We start from the raw sequence: 17,834 nt of genomic DNA on the forward strand, positions 1-17,834 counted from the left end.
CGAGTTGCACGTTATATTCTGTGCATCTATGAAGTTTTCTCATCGAAAAACCATTGCAAAATGCTGTAGAAAAATACTTATGTCAGCTGAGGTGACAAACTGTTTGTCCAAGTTGATGGGAAAAAATGGCAATTTTTGAAGCGCCGTATCTCCAGAACGGCCCCACTGGGCGCCGTCATCTTGGTATGGAGAATGGAAAACATGGCGCTGGGCGAAGCGGCTGCTCGGAGTTCAGGCACTCGGTGCGTTTTGCTGATTTCTACCGTGGTTTAGATAAAGTGGGTGGCTGGGTTTTCATTTAGTCGGATGCTCTTTTTCGGGAAGTTGCGTGGCTGAAAAGACTGAGTTCATCGAAAACAACGTGGCGCTAGCGGCTTTGCCGGAGTTAATCCTAGTGTGAGGCGTGGTGCGTGCACGAAGTAAACTTTCAGACTCATTGCGGTGTTATCAATTGCAGAGTTGGTGCTGCATTTGACAGCGAGCTCGCGAGCGGCGGGAAGGGTACAATCGACACGGCAGAAGTTGTGGCACAGGCTACATTGCCGCGCAATGTTCAAGCAGTGTCCCATAGTGGGACTGGTTATTATTGTACGCTAGTAATAATAAGTTATCTCTCTGAAGTGAAATTTATTGTCAAAAGTGAGGTGGCTGAACCTAGAAAAGTTATTTGAATTGATTGATTGATTAGGAGGTTTAGTGCGCCGATGCTACACAGGCGATGAGGCGCGCTGTAGTGGAGGGCTTCGGATTAATTTTGTGCACCCGGGAATCCTAAACGTAGACCAAAATCTAGAACACACGGGCGTTCTCGCCTTTCGCTTCCAGTGCCCCTTGTGGATTGAAATGGGAGGGGGCTGTTGGGTGGCCTGACCGCCACATTGCTTTTCCCAACTATTGCCGTGGCTGTACACTTATGCATACAGCGCAACCTGGGATTACAAAAATAATTTCAGCATTGCAATGATAATAAAAACGCCTTACGGTTTCCGAGTTTTTCAGTTATATTTTGAACGGCACTCTATGCTGTCTATGAGAGCCTCATCACTAAAAAAGTTTGTGAAAAGGTTGTGCAGTTCGTACCTTGTGATACTCTTATAGAAAAAATTTTTTTTCGAGTGCTGTGGCAGTATTATGTACCTTCAAAAGTGAATTAAAAGTGCGCTTGTCCCTCCGACTTGCCAAAAATTTTATTTTCTAGGCTTCTAAAATGACATAATAAATGTCTTTAAGGGGGGACGCGGGTCTTAGAATGGTCAAAAATGGCCAAATTATCGATTTTGAGAAAATCCAATTTTTGGAATTATTGTACCTTCAAGCACCTGCCTTCAAAATATCAACGCGAAATTCCACCGGGAAATACTCTAAAATCATGTTTTGAAACGCCTCGAGGGCCACGAAATGCCCCGAATTAGGCAAAAGTTGCTTCAAATTCCCGCGCGCCCCGCAGGCGAAGCAGCCGACCGATCGCCGCCATCTTGGTCTTGTTTTGAAGCTTGTTTCTTTGTGCGCATTTTGCGATATCTCAAAATGGCGTCGCTTGAGTAGAACGACCGCCCTTGCCAGTTTTCCGAAGGCACCTTCTCGGCCGCCGATTGGCAGAGCGGGCGCGCGCGGTTTGAGTTCGCCGTACGACCCCTCCCATTGGTCGGCGCGACTGCTGTCATGGCGGTCGCCATCATGGCGTCTGCTACGCTCGTCTGACGGAGTCCGCAGTTCTGGCGCAGCGCTCGCTTAGAGCAGTTTTTCTTTACAGTTTCCTCTAATTCTTCCATCGCGTACTTTCGTGAATGATGCCAGGAGACGTACGTTTGAAGAAGACGACCCGTCATGCACACGGGAAGCGAAAGCGTCGTCCGCCTATCCCAAGGTCGCGTGGTGCGACTTCGGGCCGCTCGACTCCGCCGGATGAGAATCGTTCGCCGCCTCGTATTGCCTCGCCTGCCCCATCGCCTGACCAACCACCTCCGGAATCCATACCTGGTCCAAGCACGTCCTGCCGGCTTGACACGAGGTATTACACGGCGGAGGAGATCGCCGCGCGTACGGAACAAGCGGACGAGGTCAAGCGCGGAATGGAGACCAAGTCAGCAACGCAGCGGAAATTCGATCTCCTTGAAGTGGATTTGGCGCACTCAGAGGAAGAATCCGGCACAGATTTTGTCTTAGTGGATTTTGCAATGCTGAAGGACCTTTTTGCGCACGTCAGGTGCGGCAAGTGCGGGCTGGCGGCGCCGGATTTGAGGAAGCCTGACCGGCAGTACGGCCTCGCCGTGAAGCTCGAGGTGACGTGCTCGGTTTGTGAACACCGTGTAGAACGTTTTTCCTCGCCAACGACCGAAGGATCTGGCAATATCACTCTTTTTGAAGTGAATATGAGGGCTTTGAAAAGTATTCAAAGCATCGGGAAGGGGGTGACTGCTCTGTCAGATTTTTGTGCTGGTATGAACTTGTCCCACAGAGGCCTGCACCACAAGACATTCATTCCAAGCGCACTTGAGGAAAGTGGTTCAGGTTTGGGAGGACACTGCAGCAGCCTCTGAAGCTGATAGTGTGCGTGCCATCAAGGACTTGTACTCGGACCTTGGTCAGCCGCCAAACAACGTAGATGTGATGTTTGATGGCACGTGGATGACAAGGGGATGGTTGTCACACATTGGAGTGGGCTGCATCATTGAAGTGTACACCGGCTTGGTGATTGATCATGTAGTCCTCTCTAACTTTTGCTTAGGTTGCGCCATCGGACCCAAAGCTTCAGATGAGGGCTACGAAGATTGGCTGGCGGACCATGAGTGTCAGCGAAACATTGACTGTGGTGCAGGACGCATGGAGGTAGAGGCAGCCCTGATAATGTTCAAGCGCTCGCTCTCCAAGAATGGGCTGCGGTACACAACCGTGATGTCCGATGGAGATAGCCGCACCATGCACGGCTTGAAGGAAAAAGGCGTCTATGGGTTTATCCCCATAGGCCAAGAAAGTTTGCCTTTCGGCTACATTTATTTTCCCCAAAAGACCCTTTTGAGGCCAACAACATGATGCATTTGTGGAAAACACACTGCGCAGTGTCCCACCACTGCATCCTCTCAAACTTCCAGCATAAAAACCGCGAATGGAATAGCCTCACCAAAGTACAAAAAAAAGGGGGGCACCTAAAGCAAGTTTCACCCTCACACTTTTGCCGTACACAATATTCTGGGTACCACAGTGCACTGTAATAGATGATGGCACTTCACAAAGGACTGTTGCAGTTTTCACGACGCCAGCAAGACGCCACCAGATTTCACAACGCTAACAAAATGCCAACCGATTCGAAGTCGATAAATTTTGCTAAATTCCTGATGGGGTCCGTTACTTGGCCTTTTGTATCTCCAGTTCTAGTTGGCATTTTTGGAATCCAAAGACAGATTTGAAAATGGGAAGAACATGTCTTTGTTACTGGGAAATTTTGAAGCTACACTACTGACGGTTCATCTCATAACACATGGCCAAACTTCAAATGCAGTTTTCTCAGTTTCATATTTTTGGTCACTTCCCTCAGCCTTACGCAGCTTTTTGGAAACTTCTTTTTGCTTCATAAGGTCAATCTTGGTACCATTTTTTTCATTACAGCCTGAGGCAGCCGATGACATTCTTAGTTTTTCTGTTTAGGCTACGCATAAATAATGACTTGCAGTTATTTTGATGAGCCAAAATATCCAATACTGCCATTTTTTGTACTTGACATATTTTTTTAGGATGCCGTGACTTTAGAGAAAAACGAAGAATGTCATCGGGTATGGGAACTCTCTGGCTATCCATTCATGTAATTAAAAGCGACAAAATGCAATGCGAAAGTTCATTAAAGCTGCGTAAGAAATTACCTAATTGTGGTTTAGACTTTGTATGATAACTTTTGAACTAACAGCACCAGCTCAAATATAATTGCATATTTGAAATCTACAGAGAAAAGCACATCCGTGTGCAAATTTTCATAAGTTTCTACCCATAAATAAAAAAGTTAGTTTTAAGACCCTCGTCCCCCCTTAACTGCTCCAAATCAAGGTTCTTCTGCTCCAAAATCTGGTTATGCTGTCTCACCCCTGTACAAGTCAACAACAACAAAAGAAGTAGAATACAGCCGTTATATTTCCTGATGTGCAATGGGTGTGTAGGGGCCTGCTGCTTGGAAATGTTCATTATGAAATGTTGTCTTCATGAAAGCATCTGAACAATACTTTGAGGAAGCCTGCGCATTTTGAATACTCAACGAGGAGCTCTGAGCACTGAACCTTGCAAATAAGCTAGAAAGGATGAGTTTCACACGATCATGTGACAGATGCTCTGAAGAAAGTTGTTCTCTGTCTCCTCATGTGATGCAAACTTGTGGGGGATACAGCCTGGAACTATTTGGAGGGGTCAGAAGCTGGCAAAATAACTGAATTACTGGAAATACGCTTGTTAATACGTTTGTTAATGCACTAAAGCATCAAAGCGGGCGGATTCTAGCATAGGCACTGCCGCCCCCCACAAGTGGAGGGTAGCAGACAGCAGCGGCGCGAGTTCCTAAGCCGACGTCAGGAGCCAGGGGGCGCCGCTCAAACATCTCACTGCCGATTGTGTTCTGCTCTGTTGTCAATCTTTGAAGCATGGCTATTGGGTGAAGTGTGTGATTTTGACCTAACACGTGGCCCCTTTTAGATGTGAAGAAATAATGCCACCAAAGTGCTTCCCTCTTGGCTGAGCAGTATGGTGCATTCTTTCTGGCAGCAGTTGCGCAGGCTGTTTTTTTTTTTTTCTTCATCTTTCTAAATTTGGCCTCGGGCATTATTTGGCCTCATTGGTGAGTGCGTTGTTCAGAACTCATCCAAAAGGGCCCTGGTGGCCCGAGGGTGCTAGCTGCAGCTCCTTGCCGTCATCCAGGGTGTGCCAGAGTGCATGTGGATGGGTGTAGCCGGCACAGGTAGGGGCAGCTGCCCTGTTGTTGGCCTCTGCTGCAGGCGGCCCTGGGGGTGATGAGGAGGAGGGCTTCTCACCGGCCTCGTTCCTGGGCACGTACTACTTCAACCAGGGCTACATGCGTGTGGACGAGGTGACCCTGCGCGAGTACGTGCGCAAGCAGGTCGAGTACTACTTCTCCGAGGAGAACCTGCAGCGGGACTTCTTCCTGCGCCGAAAGGTCAGGGCTCGGGGGGAGTTGGGGCTGGCGGGGGCGCGCTGACTGCTGCATTGGCGCTTGCAGATGGACGCCCAGGGCTACCTGCCGCTGAGCCTGATTGCGTCGTTCCACCGCATCCAGGCACTGACCCAGGACGTGGGCCTGGTCCTAGAGGTGGGTGTGGGTGGGGAGGTAGAGGGGGGCTGACGCTACAGGTGTCTGTGTGCAGGCGGTGCGCGAGAGCCCCCTGCTGGAGCTGCGGGAGGAGGTGAAGGTGCGCACGGTGCGGGATCCCCTGCGCTGGCCACTGCCCCAGGCGCCCCCACTGCACCCGGACGTGCCGGCCTTCGTGCCGGGCCAGCCTTACCCGCCTGCCGCGTCCGGCGACGACGCGGACACGGAGGAGCCGCCGCCGGCTGACGGGGGCTGGAAGGAGGTTCGGCGCCGCAGTCGGGGCCAGCGCACGCGGGCCTCGTCACACCCCTCGGTGGCCCCCGACCGAGAGGAGCTCGAGTTCCAGTTTGACGAGGAGCTGCAGCGGGCCCCCGACGGCCGCAACAACACCTTCACGGACTGGTCCGACGACTCGGACTACGAGTTCAGTGACACCGAGGTGAACAAGATCCTCATCGTCACCCAGACGCCGCCACCCCCCGCCCCTTCGGGGCTGCGCAAGCACGAGGGCTATGACCGGACAGCGGACTTCACGAGCCGGGTCAAGATGACCCAGGAGCTGGCGCAAGTAATTAACGACGGGCTCTACTACTACGAGGACGACCTCTGGAACCAGGTGGAGCGCCAGGAGCAGCAGCTGTACCGCACCGTCGAGCTGGTCAGCCAGGAGGAGTTTGCCCAGCGGCAGGGCACGGCGGCGGCCCAACCCCAGCAGCAGCCCCCTCCACCCCCACCGCCGCCGCCCCCGCCCCCGGTGGAGGCGATGGGCACCCCGCGCAGCATGGGGGCTGGCCGGACCCCGCGCAAGGACCCCCGGGTGGCGCCCCGCTTCTACCCCGTGGTGAAGGAGGGCAAGCCGGACACGCCGCGCAAGCAGAAGACACGCCACAGCAGCAACCCCCCCGTGGAGCACCACGTGGGCTGGGTGCTGGACGTGCGGGAGCACCGCACCCGCACCACCTCGGCTGCCGCCGCCGACGAGGCCGTCTACGGCAGCACGCCCCACTCGCTGCCGGCCTTCGAGCATCCGAGCCACGCACTGCTCAAGGAGAATGGCTTCACGCAGCTTGTCTACCACAAGTACCGCTCGCGATGCCTCAAAGGTACTTGCAAAGGCTCTGCCGTGCATGCTGTTCATGCGCGCCGCTTTTGTGGCTGCTTTTGGGACCTCAGCCAAAATCGCAGCTTGCTCAAAGGGCACAAAACTGCTTTGTCGAAGGCGTGCTTTGTTCAGGTTAACTGTGGAAAGGCAACAAAATGCTTCTGAGCTCTGGCCCTTCCACACGGAGACAGGTTCAAACTGAAGAGGCTCTGAAATGGCCCATCGATTCTTGCTTGCAAACTCTCTCCATCTAGGAGAAGGATTGCACTGTTCATGCTTCAGATTTCAATCCTGGGCCGTCCACACTGCTTTAAAGGGGCACCAAAGTGTCAAAAGGCGTTTTCTTCTATCGGTAAATTACAGTGCCGTAAATGCAACTGTACCACTCGCAGCAATGCCAGTTGCTTAGTCACGGCGCAGATGCCAAACACTACAATTTGTGACGTCACGAACTTAAGCTTTTTTCTGAAAGAAACACTGAGGCTGAGTTTCAAAAACTGCATTTCATTTCAAGTGTTTCCAGAAGGATGTTTAGGTGAGCTGCACTTGTCCGACGTTTCTACATTAAAGATTCGTGACCATACATCGTAGTGTGGGAAAGTGAATGCAGGGGGTAGTACCTGTTTTTACAACCTTTAGTACTTCAGGCATCTACTGTGTCAATAAGCATCTGCCGTTGCTGTGAGTGGTGTATTTGCATTCACTGCACTCAACAGATAAAAGCAAACTTGTTTCTGCACTTTAGTGTCCCTTTGAGGGAGACACTTGTCGAAACATTTTTATTTGGACTACAGATTTGAAAATTCAGACAGTGATAAATGTTTTTATGTAGATATCAAATATGCCATTAGTTTCTGTGTGAGCGTTACAGCGATTCAGTTATGTTATACACAACAGCAAATTGTAGCGATTCTGTGGAAAGGTTTACCTGTAGAAAACATTCAGGAACAGCATCTTGCTATAGCTTATCTAGCTGTTCAGATAAGAGTGCCAATATCTAGGTGAAATCTGTGTGCAAGTACTGGAACTATACAAAAAATACTAAAAAAAAATAGAAGTCAGTAAGTTTTTTCACAGTGCCCTGGTGTTTTCATGATTCTTTTTGTAGGATATTTCAATTATATCTGTGCCAAATTTCATTTTTATTCATCAATTTTGAGTTTCCAGAAGACTTTCCACAAAATGGGAAAGTTACCAGAACTTCGACAACAGGAAAACCGAGTTTGAAAGTTTGAGACATTTGTGTTGGTAAAAATGCAGTTATCCTAGTGACGATAACCTTGTGTACAGAGCATAGCAGGTCATTAGAACTCCTTAGCACTGTAATTTGGCCCTTGACTGCATGAATTCAACTGCAGAGTTAATTCGTGTGTGTGTGTTTCATCTTTTTGTTGTCGGAACCAGTTGCGAGTCAGAACTTGACGTGTGGTCCGTTTGCCTTTCCCCCCTGGTGACAGAGCGCAAGCGGCTGGGCCCCGGGCAGAGTGCGGAGATGAACACGCTGTTCCGCTTCTGGTCGTTCTTCCTGCGGGAGCACTTCAACCGCAAGATGTACGAGGAGTTCCGGCGGCTGGCCCTGGAGGACGCGCGGGCGGGCTACCGGTACGGCCTGGAGTGCCTCTTCCGCTTCTACAGCTACGGCCTGGAGAAGCACTTCCGCCAGGAGCTCTACGAGGACTTCCAGCAGGAGACGCTGCGCGACTGCGCCCAGGGGCAGCTGTACGGCCTGGAGAAGTTCTGGGCCTTCCGCAAGTACTACCGCCTCTCCCACCAGTGCCCCGTGGAGCCCCGGCTCGAGGCGCGGCTGCACGCCTACCGCAGCATCGACGACTTCCGGATAGACGCGCCCCCGCCCTCGCTCTCCTCCTCCTCCTCGCAGGGGGAGCGGCCGCGGGCCCCCCGCGCCGACCGAGTGCAGTGAGGAGGGGAGAGAAACAAGTGCCTTCGACGACGACCCTGGTCCCTCCCCGTGCAGGGGGAGCCGTTTTTTGCACGCCCTTGTATAAATTGTGTTGTCTGAGAACAAGAATAAATGAGCCCTTTTAGCCTTTCCTTCTCGCATGCACTACGCGAGGCATTCCTCCCGACTGGGGACACCGCCCGGCAGGGGAGCAGCCGCCTCGTTGGGAAACCTGAGCGAGCATCGGGGCCCGGCAGGAGCAGGCCACCACGGAATGTCAAAACTGGCTGTGCTAGGAGTGCAAGTTTTGTTGCTCTTGCCTGGCCTGTGTGGTGGTGTGAGAGAGTGGTACAATTTTGAATTGTCCACAGTATGCCTACCCAAGTTGCAGGCCAACATGTCCGCAAGGGCCCTCACTTGTGTGCACCACACAAACGTGCTCGTCCATTTGGGATATTTTTATTGCTTTTTAGTTTTCCACCTAAATACTATAAAGCAGGAAACAAATGTTCATGCGTGTACATTTATGTGAGAGAATTTATGGATGGTGGGATGCTCTTTTTTTTATGAAGTTTGCCGCTCTGTGCTAGGCGGACCTTGAAGGTTAGCCTAGTCAACGAGTTTTTGTATGTATACTGCAATTGAAAAATAATAAACAGATTCCAGAAATTGGGCCAATCACTAGATCATTGATAGCATCTTTTGTCATCCCTTCTCTAAGCTGCAGCTCTCCAAAACTTAACAGGCACAAGGTGTTGGAGTGGTATCGCTGGCAACACTCAGGGGTGAGACAGCTGCACATAGTGCGCAGTTTTGATGCAAATCTGCTTTCGTGTGCCAAGCTCCCCCAAAAGCTTAAAATTTACAAAAATTGCACCAAATTGCTCCAGAAAAAGTATGAAAAATGGATTTTGACTCTTGTTGGTCTCGGAAAAAAAAAATGCTGACTTGACAACTTATTTTTCGGAAAACTCAAGGTGATGGCACTTTCAACGGTTTGATTGAATTGATTGATCAGTTAAAAAAAACTCGCATCAACGAAAAATTTTTTTTTTTTAAGTCGCATTGTTGGGTTGCACATGTTATATTCTGTGCGTTTCTAAAGCTTTTTCATTGAAAACCTTGTTGCTCTGCTGAGCACTAGGTTGCGGGTTCGATTCCTGGCCACGGCGGCCGCTTTTCTGATGGAGGTGAAAAGCAAAAACGCCAGTGTGTACGAGATTTCGGCGCACGTTGAAGATCCCCAGGTGGTCAAAATTAATCTGGAGCCCTCCACTACGGCGTGCCTCATCGCCTGCGTTGCGTCGGCGTGTTGAAACCCTACAATCAATCAATCAATCATTGAAAACCTTGGCAAAATGCCATAGCAAAATGCTTGTCTGCAATTTTCTGAGCGCTGTATCACGGAACATCACTTGGTATGGTTAGATGGGAAATCATTTTGTCGTTTGATCTGTTGTGAAAAGTTGCATGGCTTGAAAGACAGAGTTCATTGAAAACAACGTAGTGACCGAGACTTCGCCATGGTTCGTGCTTGATTGTGAGGCACGGTGCGTGCGGGAAGTAAAATTTTGGGCTCATTGCAATATAAAAGCTCGCGAGCTATGGGAATGAGATGATCGACGCGACATAAGTAGGCTAGACGGCCGTGAAATATTTTAACAGCATTTGATAGTGGAAATTGCACGCTATACTCTGTTGCAACTCAAGAACGGCACCACCTCATGTAGTGTATCATTCCGCCAAAGCGCCGGTCCCGTGGCAGTGCCCGCGCGTTTTGAAAGGGGTTTGCTATGAATGCGTGATATCGTCTGCCTTGTCTCGCGCAGTTTGTTTGTCGCCACTGGAGTCGTTTATAAGCATATTAAGTCCAAAAAATCACGGGAACGGCTCGCGCCATGTTCAAAATATTCCCAGTAACGCCCTACTTGCGCCGTGCGGAGAAACATCCGGCTGCAGTGATAAGGCACAGTGGCAACTTTTGGTGCCGTTCTTAAGTTGTCACCAAGTATAGTAGTATTAATTTCGAAGTGAAATTTAAGCGAGGTGGCCAAACATGGCAACATCACTCAAATTATGATCGTGGTGAACGGGCACCTCTGGAATTTGTTGGGAGGGCTGGTGTGGTGCAACAGCAGCCACCTCGCTTTGAGCGACTTTTGCCCTAGCTCTACACTTGTGCATACGTGCAGTCTGATAATTTGAATGCGAAGTTTTTCAATTTACATTAAAATTCTTTGGCACTGCATGCTGTCTATGCATACAGCCTCAGAATTTAGAAAGTTTGTATAAAGGTAGTGCAGTTTGTACGTTGATACTCTGTTAGAAAAATAATATCTAAGGCTGTTTCAGTGTTGTGCACAGTCCAAGCTGATTAAAAAGTGCATTTGACCCCCCCAAGTTGCCAAAAATATGATTTTTTTTAGGTTCCTAAGATGACAAAATAAACATTGCAGGAGTGGAACAGGGTGTGCGGGTTTGGGAGCAGGCAAAGTTGCCTTTGGTAGCAGGCTTGGAGCAGCCTAAAAAGGCCGTTTAACGGGGGGCTGGCGCGGGCTGTTGTGCCAGCCCCTATCTAGGGGGCTAGTGAGTTATCGGCCGTGAGGCCCACCACTGGAAAGGCCGGCGCTGCGATTGTTTTGACGTCGCTTGTAGGATCACCGTTCCTATCTTGCTGCATAGTTTGCTTGCAGCGCGTGACACTTCGCTTTGGAAGCGCGCTCTAAAAGTATTTTTGTGCTAATTACCGTCCCGTCGTTTGAAGTCAATTCTCAGTGCGTCGAGCGCAGTTTGACCTCATGGGGACTTTACAACCGTATCAACTGTGTTACATTTTCCGCAAACGACTTGAGCGTGGTGGTGTATTACATATGCAACCGAAATGTAAGCTGCGGCTCGTTTCCCCAACCAACAATGTAGACTACGACGATCGCTAAGTTTCTTGAAACTTGAAAGCTTATTACATATTTGAAATGAATACGAAAAATAGATATGCACAGTTATTTTCGTTATCATAGAACAATTAATAAAGGAAAATTCATTTTAAGACTAGCGTCTCCCTTAATCACATGTAAGGCACTTGACACAACAGGACACAAAAAACTTCAGAGAACTGTACAACCAGCACATTCCACTGCACCCATCCTACTTTTTAGGGGACATTCCTGTTTTCTGTGAAACGTGTTCTTAATTTTTTGTCAGGAGTTAAACTTGTACATCTTATTTATAGTCGCAACCTGGCCTTGATTGACCTTTTATTTTTGCTCATCGATTTTAGTATCTACCTTTCTATTCCTATTATATAGCCATTCTCTTGCGCTCTTTTACTAAGAAACTATGCTTTGCCCCAGTTGGGGCCTTATTCTCGACTGCGCAAATTCACAGTGAACTGTGAATTTGCCGGACGTCTTTTCTAATTGGCTTTCAATTTTGGTCAGGGGCGTCCGGTTGACAAAGCGGTTGTGTGCGTTCATCATTTTGATGTTTCGTGGCACCAGTTCGTAAGTTTGCCTTATTTCTCTCCACTGAAGGCGCATGATGCTCGGCTGGCAATAAAAAACTGGACGAAATGCAGCCAACGTGATGGCGTACGCCTGTCTGCTATTAAACATCAATATAAACAGGTTGGCGGGAATGCTTGCGTCACACATTGGCAACTTCAGCCTTCGTAAAAGTGACGTTATGTTGCGTAACAGCTTGCAAATCACGGCTGCCGTCTCCGTGAAATAGGGCAAAAAATTTCGGCGCCGTGAAAAATTCGTGAATTTGCAGCAGGCATAATTTCGCACAATATGTGGTTTAAAACTATTTTAGACTGAAAGAAATAATAGTTTTGACTGTTTCCAAGTCAGCGATAACAGGCCATAAAAATAATGTCCCATATTTTTTTTTTGGCAATCAAAATAGCAATTTGTTTAGCGTAACATTGACATAAGATACTTGTATCATTGTAGTAGACGATAGCGTGGCGGCGGTGACGGCCGGGAAGGTGAAAACGCAACAAAGCTTGCATTGAAGCAGAGAGCTCATGCCACTAAAAGCGATTGAAAGAAAAAAACAGATACGGTGAAAAATATTGCGTAATGTTCCTTAGCTCAACATCCACCTTTCGCTCGCTTTTGGATCAACGTTACTCGATCGCCTGGTAGTGTTGACGCCCATTTCAACCTTAACAAACGTGTACTCTTTTCAGTTTCAGCTGCTGTCGTGGCGGCTGCACTGGTCACTTTTGGGCTCCGGGCCCTCGGTGTAGTTCAAACGACCGTTCTGTCTTTTCCACTGTTTACTTTAGTGTGTTTTGTCTGCAATACTTAACGTCAATAATTCTCCAAGCGCGCGTTTTCGAGTTCAACCTTTGTGTCTGTGTGTAATCGGTCCTTTTCTCTTTGGCGGGCACATGGCTGATTGGTGTAATCAAGGCCGCAGAAAGTGGGGCCAGAATGCGCTTTTTTTTCCACGAGTCCGCTAACGCTACGGCGGCGGGTAGCGGGGCGCGACTGGGGAGAGCAAATTCGTCACGGTGGGGTGGATTAGTTCCGCGCGGCCTGCCTTCGCCATGCCCGCTCTTTCCCTCCGCTGAGGGGCAACCTCCTCGCACTCCCCGCGCGCGCATGCGCAGTCCGGTCCCGCTACCCGCTAACCTTAGCGTAGCGTACGGGAGCCGCTATGCTAAAACTCTCTAATATAAGGCCGCTCCGCCGGCTGCTAGTGGCAGCCTGCATCAGGTACGAGAGACGCAGCTGCCGGGCCAGGGCTCTCTCGACCAATGGCGCACCCAGGATTTTCGTCTGGGGAGGGGGGTTAAATTTTGACAAAAATTATAAAATATAATAATACATCAATATAACAATATAAAAGCACTACTATAAAGACATGCAAATAATATAAATAAACAAATAAAATATGTAAAACTACAAAAGAGTAGTGAAAATGTAAAGCGCAACAAATTTAGACACAAGACGAATGACACAGGGACAAACGCTTGTCCCTGTGTCATTCGTCTTGTGTCTAAATTTGTTGCGCTTTAAATTTTCACTATGGAGTACCAACTAGCTCGAACCCTCACGTTACAAAAGAGTAGTCGAGTTTTTCTGATTTTTCACGCGAAAAATTAAGCGTCAAATCAGCCCCCATTGGCTTGCAGGAGGAATTTGATAATGAATACACCTTTGCATAACAACAAAAAGGCACGCGAAACCTTTTGCCGTTGCCCGAAGCCTCGGACTCGAGTTTGGAAGTAGGATGGGATGATGGGAGATCAGGGTGGGGAGGAAATACAATTAAAGCATTCCTGAATGCCTTCTTCACTAATGAAGTCAAGAAAAGCACAAAGCACGTGCAGTCTCCCCGTGACCTTTTTTTTTGCAAAAAAATGCAGAGAAAAAACTGCAGCACACATTGTCCCTTCTCTAATGCTACGGTAGCATGGTGATCGGCAGTGAAGCAGTCGAGAAATTTCAGTATTTTTAAGGTTAACTGGTCCAATTTACTTTAACACATACAAATTTCAAACCATACACTTATTACATGAAATAGAAAATAGTCAAGAGAGCAAGAGTACTAAACAGAACATAGCTGATGGTGAAGGTGTCCTGGAGTAACTAACAGACCAACGACGGGCGACAGTGTTTCTGAAGTGAGACCCGGGCGCCGGCACCTGCTCCTTGTGAACCCGGCGGACAGGGCTTTGATTTGCTTCGACCGGGCTATTGGAAAGAAAAGCGCATTCTGGACACATTTTCCACAACCACTCGGGGAGACGCTTCTTAACACCAATCAGCCATGTTCCCGCCAAAAAGAAAGGGGCCAAACATAACATGAACCCGAAAACGCGCGCTTCGGCAAAATAATTATTGACGTAGACGAAATAGTTAAGACGAAACATTGAAGTAAAGAGTGGAAAAAAATTACACCATCTTCCCACGTGGGAACCCTGAGGGGATGCAAAGCCGTGCAATCTGGATCAGCTATTCGCCGCTGGCGTTTCAAAGCGGCTTCTCGTTATCGAAGCGAGGAATCCGCTCCTCGACGCTGCCGTTTACGTTCGGCGTCGCGAGCTCTCCTTTGTGCAGCCTTGTCTTCGGAGGTGCTCGCGGTTCTGACAGTGTGCTGGCTGGCGCTAATTGAAGGTGTGCCAGCCAGTTCGCTGACGGAATCGTTGGCGTCTATTTCCAGTCATCGGGCGGCGCAGTACCGAAGAAGCAACTGAGCGGAGCGCGGACTGGGTTTATTTGGAGAGCAGAGGGAGTGGAGAGGAGCAGCGCGCATGCGCGTGATTCGACAGCTGGTGTGGAGAGGGGAGAGGAGGAGCAGCGCGCGTAGCGCACAGGTGGTGTGGAGAGGAGGAGGGGAGAGAGGTGTTATCACAGGTGGTGTGGAGAGGAGGAGAGGTGCGGACGCCGGACGACGGAGGGTCGACTAAGAGATGCTTTGCATCTAAAACAGGAACCGCCGTCGGAAGTAGAGGGGGCTCAGAGCCTGGAGCGAACACCACAAAGGGTGCGGAATCTTCAATGTGGAAACCCCATCCCCTGCGACACTCGGCGAAGACGGTCTCCTCACTCCGTAATAGCAGCGTTTTCCGGTCGTTCAGTGCGCAAACACAGGCTACATGCCTTTCTTAATAAATCGGTCGCCTTGACGGCCGAAGTAGTTCTCAACAGGTAAATTGACAGCAAGCGCAACGAGGGCTTCCCAACAATTATTCGCTGCTATACCAGACACACAAAAAAGGCTGCTCACCTGTCTACCAACTGTGTAATATTGTCTGCACGATGAAGCCAGTTTCGAGGAACAAAGATAGAGCCCGAACTTGAAGTACGTCTGAATGCGAAAATTTGACTCAAATTTGATCTATCTGAAAGTGAGCGAAATCTGTTCGTATACGTCGGTGCAATTTGTGCTGAGCAGGTAATTAACCCATATTTCTGAAAGAGTATTCAACACGACATCATTGTTATCCGTATTCACTGGTTTTCCTGACTGCGCATAAAACGGTGCACTTTCTTGACTATAATGTTACAAAGTCAGGCGATATATACTGTGGAACCCGGATAATACGACTTTCAAGGGACCGCGAGAAAGCGTCGTATGACCGGGGTTCGTACGATCGGGGTGCGGGTAGATGCCGGCCTAGTAGACGGTCTCACATGACAGGTGGTTAAAGAACTTATTTAAACTACTATATTTAGCGCGTTCTTGCGTGATTTGAGAACCTTTAGCTGAAATCTCAAGTTGAAAAAAAGCAACGCCTATGTTGTGCCCCTCTCCCCTTTATGGCGTCCAGCTAGCATACCAGCCAAGCCGTGCGCTACGCGAAATGAGGCCGACGTAGTCGAGCTAATTGAGAGGGGAGAAGGCAATTGTGTGCAACTGCCGAGGCCAAGCGAAACGAATGATAGTACAAGGCGGAGATGAACAAAAAACGGCATTTTCATACATGGTGAAGAGTTGGAGACACCCTTTGAACGGCTCCGTGCCGTCGCTATTGGGTCACAGTGTTCATCACATGTCTGTTTTCTTTTCTCAAGACCCAGCAACGCGAATCAATAAGAGAATTCAACCTTCGCGAGTAAACCGTGTTGCGGTGCAAATTATAGCGCGGTCTTGCTACAATAACTTGCTGCGGCGGTCATCGAGTGACACAAAATGGCAGCGCCAACGGGTACGTGTCTCCACCCATCGCCTCCTATATTTTGCTCCACCCTTGCGGCGGACGCGCGTGAATTGAGGCACTCTAGTAAAGAAAAGAGTGGAGGGACAACGCAGCTTTGAAAGACACTGATAAGCAGACAGCAGTAGGGAGAAAGAGCGTCGTGAAAAGAAGAAACTGGACTGAGCGGGCGAGAAAAGCGGCTGTTCGGTCGTCGTCGTGGGGTTGCGTCGTATACTGTTTTCGCGTTCGTCGGCAGTTCAACTGGAGCTTCAAATTCACGGTCCACCTGCCGCCTGAACGACTTCTCGCAGTTGGCGCGTTGGCGTACTGCTGCCGCGAGGACCGTCGCAGGTTAACTCCCGCTCACCAGTACCCGCCTGCTTGCTTGCGTCGATTCATTAAGTGGTCTGGCCCGTCTGTGGACCTTTGCCCATCAAGCCGCATCAAATGGGGGTTAAGAATAAAGAAAGCCAGGACGAGGCGGCGAATCTGTGTAAAACATGGGAAAATCGCCAGTTTATCCGCGCCAGGGTCCGTCGTATGAAGCGGACCGCGTACACCCACGCATCATATCGGGGTTTTTAATGCATTGCTTCTATGGGGAGTTTGCCGGGACCGCGGTGATCCGTCGTAAAGTCGTCGCAAGTCCGGGGGACGTATCAGCGGGGTTCCACTGCACATATATATACCCATAGGAGCGAAAAAAAAAAACGCAACACAAAAATTTCGTGTCAGTACTCCTTTAAGAATCACTGAGGGGTTTAAATTATTCCGTAGCCCCCCTCTCCCCTTCCCCCTACGGAACGCCTCATAGCCCACGCGAAACCGCACTTAGTAGCGCAATTTTTGCAGGGCCATATTATACCACTTTCTGAATTTTTGTGCGCAACTCCTCTCACGAGATTTGAATTATTCGTCGTCTGCAAGAAAAAAAGGACGCTGAAATTTCCCATAGGTTGGGACTCAGTATTGTCGAGCTACTTTCTGATCTCAAATCAAATCTAATATAAGATCGCATTTATTTTCTTTTAAGCTTAAACCTTTTTCTTCAATACTAAGCAATGTACGAGCTTACATAGCCTTCTCTCCCGATGAATAAAAATAGGCTCGACTTTCCTATATGTATGTATATATATATATATATATATATATCAAGGTTGCAGTCGTCATTGCCAGTGCTATTCGGCTGTTTCCGAAATATTTAATAGTGCCGAATAACGTGTGTTTGTCATGTTTCTTTGATACAGTAATAAATAGGCGAAAATATAAGTCGAGAAAAAATCCGCCGTTTTTCCGGGAGCGGGACTGCAACCTTGATATATGTCCTTACAGAGTCCCTCGTCCCGTATCTTTCTGTTCTGCTATATATATATATATATATATATATATATATATATATATATATATATATATATATATATATATATATATAACACAGAAATAAGGGTTGGCAGTCGAGAAAACCTCGGAAAGCAAAGGGGAGGATGTGGTAGATCATTGAAACAGATTAAGAATTTGGAAAGAAAGAAAGAAAGTGAAGAAAAAATGCCCGCCAGGTGGGATCCGAACCCACGACCTCCAGAATACCGGTCTGGTGCGATAACCACTACGCTACCGGCGGGGCGATTTTCCCATTCACTTTCTGGGGTATTTATGTTAGGTATGTTTGTTTCCTGTGCTTGGGGGTGGTAGCCAGCGCCATTCGGACTAATCGGGGTGAAGGGGACCTTCTTTTTAACCCCCGGGTCGTGACTCGAGTGTCTACGACATGTCCAGAGTGGTCGACCAGCTTTGAACCCTCTTAAGCTCCCTTTGGCAACAAGACTGCCAGAACCGAGGCCCTCGCTATGCATGTAGCGAATCAGAATAGGAA

The 17,834-nt window shown here is 48.9% G+C and overlaps 1 protein-coding gene across 1 annotated transcript in view; it reads left to right on the forward strand.

Annotated features, from left to right (window-relative positions):
- The window catches only part of LOC144174316 (la-related protein 1-like), a 29,195-nt gene extending 20,204 nt beyond the window's left edge, over window positions 1–8,991 (forward strand). The window contains exons 5-8 of the mRNA XM_077702950.1: window positions 4,974–5,152; window positions 5,216–5,305; window positions 5,361–6,408; window positions 7,865–8,991. Coding sequence (XP_077559076.1) covers window positions 4,974–5,152; window positions 5,216–5,305; window positions 5,361–6,408; window positions 7,865–8,328 — 1,781 coding nt within the window. The 3' untranslated portion in view covers window positions 8,329–8,991. The remainder of the gene's footprint in view (window positions 1–4,973; window positions 5,153–5,215; window positions 5,306–5,360; window positions 6,409–7,864) is intronic.
- The last annotated feature ends 8,843 nt before the right edge of the window (window positions 8,992–17,834 follow it).

The sequence above is a fragment of the Haemaphysalis longicornis genome, unplaced genomic scaffold, assembly GCF_048455015.1.
Source record: "Haemaphysalis longicornis isolate Haplotype H1 unplaced genomic scaffold, Haemaphysalis longicornis Haplotype H1 scaffold_3, whole genome shotgun sequence".
In the NCBI taxonomy this organism is placed as follows: domain Eukaryota; kingdom Metazoa; phylum Arthropoda; class Arachnida; order Ixodida; family Ixodidae; genus Haemaphysalis; species Haemaphysalis longicornis.